Source organism: Triticum aestivum, chromosome 1A (genome assembly GCF_018294505.1).
Source record: "Triticum aestivum cultivar Chinese Spring chromosome 1A, IWGSC CS RefSeq v2.1, whole genome shotgun sequence".
In the NCBI taxonomy this organism is placed as follows: Eukaryota; Viridiplantae; Streptophyta; class Magnoliopsida; order Poales; family Poaceae; genus Triticum; species Triticum aestivum.
In genome coordinates, this window is record NC_057794.1 from 374,296,156 (window position 1) to 374,302,037 (window position 5,882).

Below are 5,882 nucleotides of genomic sequence, written 5' to 3' on the forward strand. Positions count from 1 at the left end.
TTGTGAAACGCTTCTTTCTAATTCATGAACAATATTTTTAAACCCAATTTTTTTATTTTAAATTATTTTTTCAAACATGTGATCATATTTTGGAATTTTAGTATTTTTTCAAATTCGCAATCTTTTAAATTCAGAATTAATTGTTGAAATCTGGGAAGATTTTCAAGTGTGTGAACATTCTTTGAAATTCGAATCATGTTTCAAATTGTTTTTTAAGTCAGAGCATTGCTTAAATGTAGGGAGAGTTTGTGAAATTTTTAACTTTTTCCAACTTCCCGAACAGTTTTTAATTCGGAGTGCTTTTGAAATTTGGAACATTTTCTGAAATTTAGGACCATTAATCTCGTAATTATTTTTTGAATTTCGAAACATTTTTAAAATTCATGAATATTTTTTGGAGTGCCAACTATTTTTTCGAATTTATGAGACTTCAAAAAAATCCTGAATAGTTTTCGGAGTTAAGAAAGCAAATGCTAAGTCTCGCTTGTAACGAGACTAACGAAAAACCCTATTCGACGCATTTTGCATCAAACTGTTGTCGAATCGCACAAGCGAGCCGAAGTGGCGAGCAATTTGGGCTGGCTCATCACAGCTTTTTCAGGTTCCGTTCGGGAACCTTCTAGAGGGTTCCCTGTCGTTTTTATTGGTTTTGGGACATTTTAGAAGCTTTCTGAACAGGTTTTTTATTTACCTTTTTATTTTTCCTACTTTCCCTTTTTTCTTTCTTGTTTATTTTTTATTTTTATTTTACTAGGACATACGCCCGTGCGTTGCAATTGGAGAGATTATTCACGTGTCCATGAAAATATGCACCGGTTGATGTTTTTTTTACTCCTTTCATATTTGTATAATCCCCTTGCATTTTTTGATCTCCTTCCTTATTTATGCACATAATCATGCCCACTAAATTTAATATTTGGTATAATTTCTTTGCGCTATTATTCTTTCATTTTTTCCTTTTCTTTGTGAAACGCTTCTTTCTAATTCATGAACAATATTTTTAAACCCAACACTTTTTTATTTTAAATTATTTTTTCAAACATGTGATCAAAATTTGGAATTTTAATATGTTTTCAAATTCGCAATTTTTTAAATTCAGAATTAATTGTTGAAATCTGGGAAGATTTTCAAGTGTGTGAACATTCTTTGAAATTCGAATCATGTTTCAAATTGTTTTTTAAGTCAGAGCATTGCTTAAATGTAGGGAGAGTTTGTGAAATTTTTAACTTTTTCCAACTTCACAAACAGTTTTTAATTCGGAGTGCTATTGAAATTTGAAACATTTACTGAAATCTAGGACCATTAATCTCGTAATTATTTTTTGAATTTCGAAACATTTTTAAAATTCATGAATATTTTTTGGAGTGCCAACTATTTTTTCGAATTTATGAGACTTCAAAAAAATCCTGAACAGTTTTCGGAGTTAAGAAAGCAAATGCTAAGTCTCGCTTGTAACGAGACTAACGAAAAACCCTATTCGACGCATTTTGCATCAAACTGTTGTCGAATCGCACAAGCGAGCCGACGTGGCGAGCAATTTGGGCTGGCTCATCACAGCCTTTTCAGGTTCCGTTCGGGAACCTTCTAGAGGGCTCCCTGTCGTTTTTTATTGGTTTTGGGACATTTTAGAAGCTTTCTGAACAGGTTTTTATTTACTTTTTCTTTTTCCTATTTTCCCTTTTTTTCTTTCTTGTTTCTTTTTTATTTTTATTTTACTATATTATTTGCTATAACTCCTTTGTATTATTATTCTCTCCTTCCCTTTTTTTTGTGAAACTCTCTTTCCTTATTTGTGCCCACTGATCACAACCTGGGTACAATCCCCTCCGTATTTGCGCAATTGATCACGCCCACTGGATCCGATCATAATAATTTAGTTATCCCCAAACACCCGTTGAAATCGGAGCCACATATTAGTCCATCTTTGTTCCCTTATTAATTCTCGTGGCTGCTTATTAATTTTGAATTAGAGATGTATATAAATCGGTTAAACATAATGCAAGGAAGCAATGTGGTATTATTTATTAAGGGAACGAATCTTGTATTTTATACATTGATGCGGTAGCTTGGTTGGTCTCTGCTTTTGCGCTTTATCTCTCCCTAATAATAAATCACGGATTGGGTCTTCGGGTTCACCGTCGCAGCGTTTTTGCAAAAGACACCCCGTAGTTTTTGATATTGAACCCGCACTACTTTTTTAAAGTGGCTATTAGTCTCTTATATGGGCCGAACAACCCAACCGCAGCTGAGGAGGAAAAGTCTGATCCAGGACTCTTCTCCACCTTCCTTCAAAAAAGGACTCTTCTTCAATCCGTCCTCCGGTCTCGAGGAATCCTCTTCGGCAATGGCAACTCCTCCGCCCTCCTCCTATAAGAACCTCCTCCTCGCGCGAGCCACCTGATTTGCTGAGATCGTGGTAACACGCAAGTGCGGCGCGGAGCTCGCTCAAGGTCGATGCGCCCCGTGGTGGTGGCGTTCGAGGCGGGTCGGCCCGAGCTGGGTCAATCCAACCGCCGTCGCCAGCCATGTGTTCTTGATCCCGTGGACGACCTCACCGACAACAAGCAGGATAGCTACGATGAATTGTGGACGGGCCCAGCAGCGTCCTATGTGCGGGCGCCGGCGACGTTCTTCGCCTTGTGGACGTGCTCCACGTCGATCCCGGCGAGGACGTCTACATCTCCGTCCCCAGGGCTTCTATCGACACCACGAGGTCACCGACATCACCGCTGGATGCGCCACATCTTGCCCTCCCCTACTGCTAGCCAATGGGCTGCTGCTCTCCTAGACGAGCTACGGTAGCCGTCCACAGGGTGTTTGACGGAATTCCCATCAAGGATGGCATCACTTGGGCGACCATAGACTTCGATGGAGGTTTCCACGACGAAGCAGTAAGTCTTTTGACCTGCATGTGTCACGAATGACAGGGACTCATTGGTGCTATGCTCGTCCATGCCATTGTGGCTGTGTTTGGCTGAGCAAACCAAGGAACTTCAGTGAGCTGTTGCAGCGCATAAAGAGAGCCTGCAATGATGTAGGTAGTTCGGCCTGCTACGCCGGACGCGAGGTTGCCATCAAGATGTCAGCAAGCCATTTAAAGCTGGAAAGGAGTGATATGATTCATGCCTCTTCACACTGTATACAATCTGATGAAGAGGGAATCAAGGTTCTCTTCTTCTGTCCTGTGAATATTTTGTTTTCTATTTGTAGAAAAACAAAGCAGCAAGCCTCCTCGCAGCTTCCATTAAAAACCCATGTGCCAGAAAGTTCTTAGCATGAAACCAAGTACTACCACATTTCTGAACTGTGTATTTTAGTGAAATCTCTTGGAGTTTATGGATCTGGTGGAACAAATATTGTTTAGACATGATTGTTTTTCTCCATAGTTACTTTCTAAATCATTATTATTATTCTCCTAATAGTATACTCTCCATTTCATAAAAGTGCAATTTGATTTGAGAATCCGGGGATGGACGAGACAGGTTTGTACCAAACAATTTCCTCGGAAATTTCTTACAATCCCCTACAAAATAGACAGTATGACTATTAGGAGAACTGTTTGCAAGGGGATGGACGAGACAGGTTTGTACCAAACAACTTCCTTGGAAATTTCTTACAATCCCCTACAAAATGGACAGTATGACTATTAGGAGAACTGTTTGCAAGGGGATGGACGAGACATGTTTGTACCAAGCAATTTCCTTGGGAGTTCTTACAATCCCCTACAGAACCATCCTTTTCTTTGTAGGGAAGCAAATATTTTGGGTTGTATCATACTAACGTGAGACGGAATGGATCAGTATGAGGTGTTGGATCAGACTTGGAAGGGCTCTTTGGCTCTACACTCCAGGTGAGGTACAAGGTTGAGCAGAAGAGGTTAGTGTAATTCCAGCCATGTTCATTGCTCTCCAGGATCTTCTGAAGTATGGCTTTGTTTCAGGTATGTCTCCAAGGTTGCAAGGGATATGACATTGCCTTTGTTGTGCTCGGGAATAAGTGGTCATGAAAAATACAGGTTTGTTCTTGTTCACTTGGTTGGCCACCACTTTTTAGTTATATGAGTTGTTTTTACTGCTTGCATGTGACAGTCAGAATATCAGGTAGGACTCTATTTTTTCTTCTATATTCGGTTGGACAGCCTGGAGTTTCAGCATGGATTCTGTTCCATTGTATTTTGAAATAGCCAAAGGTCTCTAATAACACTAAGTAGCAACAGCAAGTTGGTCTTCATACCAGTTGGCTTTATGAGTACGTGATGTCATTTCAGATCATAGACCAACCACTCCTCCCCCTTTTGTGCATATGTATAGAGATATATACCTTTGGTTATCTATCACGTCTTTTGTAATATGTGTATTTGTTGATCCACTGATTTTACCAAAAAAATCTTACGAGAAAAATACTAAGAGCCAACTTACTTCATCAAGAATCAACATTGCATCTCTGATATTCTGTGGGTTTGTAATAGCATGTCTAGCGTGCCAGCAACTTTGAAAAACATGATGCACCATGCTGCAAGAATCAGAATATCAATGCGTACATGCCTTTTCAGTCCATATTTAGAAGTGATACAAAATTGCATTCCTTTTGTTTCTGTTCAGAAGTAAAAATCAACTCAGAAATAGAAATGGACCTGATATATGATTTTCTTCTGCCTGTAGTCTACACTAAAGAATGTCCATCCTTGCCTTCCATCACCTGTCCTACCGGAACAAAGCCATTTTTTCTGTATCTAATTGGTTCATAGACCCAGTTTGTTTATATCCAGAGTTCATAGATGGATTAGTAAACATATAACCTTTTTTTAGAAACATAGAACCTTTTGGTGTCAAATGGTTATGCAGGTCCGAGCATGCTCAAAGTAGGCTAGGAAGGTGACCAACAATTATATTGTGCACTTCATCACCTATGTAAAATGGTTCTTCATGGTGGACCATATTTTCTGTGCATATTTAGCTAAGTATTCAGTTAAATACAAACATGTGACTTGCACCAAAAACAAATGTACAATATTTTTTTATCTAGAAGCAGTACAACTCTTGATTATTTAAGATGGTCAGACATCCTTTTTAGGTTCAGATGTATACTTTCTATTCTTGCACTTGGCTGACCATGCTTGAATATTATTTAACGATGGAACATATTTTGGTGCTATTTTTTCTCCAAGTTAACGATGGAAGAAATTTGTACGAATATTTATCTGCTCTTTGACGTTCTTGTGAATTTTCTGAAGCTCCGCAACTCTGCAACCAAAAAAGCTCTCTGAACTTGCCGCTGATTCATCTAACTGCTCCTGCTGCTCTTGGCTGCCTTCGAATGAAGGTACTGCTTCGGTGCTAGATTGGATGGATAAGCAAGAAAGCAAACTGAATGGGAAAAGATTGGGAGCATATGCATTGGTTTGGAAACTAAAAAAAGGAGAAGATAAGAGTATGTGGTGGACAAAGGTCACCCGTTTATCAACAACTAGGTGCCGGCTTCGTTTTTTAAAGCAAGACTTCCAAAATATTATTTTGTGAATGTATAAATTTGTATCTAATAAAATTGAGCAGGTTGACTTTTACACTGATTGTGTAATATTGACATATTCTTATCAGTTTTTTTCAAGCTTTTCTATTGTTACTACTATGTTACAATGAGTTCAATCGTACTCGCAGTGCAAGAAAAACTGAATGTTGCTACCAATTTAACTTACCATTGCACAATACAGGATAATCACCATTACCAGTGATTTCACTGAGGAGCAGATGGAAAAAATGACAGATTGAGAAATAAATATACCACTTGACATGGATCAAATTATGCAGATATGTAAACCATCGAGGCGTCGCAGACTCCAACATGTCCACGGTTAGACAATTGATGCTACCCATGGGGCGCGT

At 38.8% G+C, this 5,882-nt stretch overlaps 1 protein-coding gene across 7 annotated transcripts; it reads left to right on the forward strand.

The window, feature by feature from the left end:
* The first annotated feature begins 2,277 nt into the window (after positions 1-2,277).
* On the forward strand, positions 2,278-5,625 carry LOC123051763 (uncharacterized). Of its 7 annotated transcripts, XR_006424266.1 has the most exons (5): positions 2,285-2,891; positions 3,039-3,166; positions 3,749-3,850; positions 3,941-4,015; positions 5,234-5,625. XR_006424266.1 is itself a non-coding variant. In XM_044474739.1 (4 exons), the coding sequence occupies exons 2-4, from the start codon at positions 3,792-3,794 to the stop codon at positions 5,517-5,519; spliced, it is 420 nt and encodes a 139-aa protein (XP_044330674.1). In that variant the 5' UTR covers positions 2,288-3,166; positions 3,749-3,791; the 3' UTR covers positions 5,520-5,625. The 7 variants fall into 7 exon arrangements, 1 of the variants encoding a protein (XP_044330674.1); XM_044474739.1 differs by having other exon boundaries at positions 2,288-3,166; XR_006424258.1 differs by having other exon boundaries at positions 2,311-2,891; positions 3,039-3,850.
* The last annotated feature ends 257 nt before the right edge of the window (positions 5,626-5,882 follow it).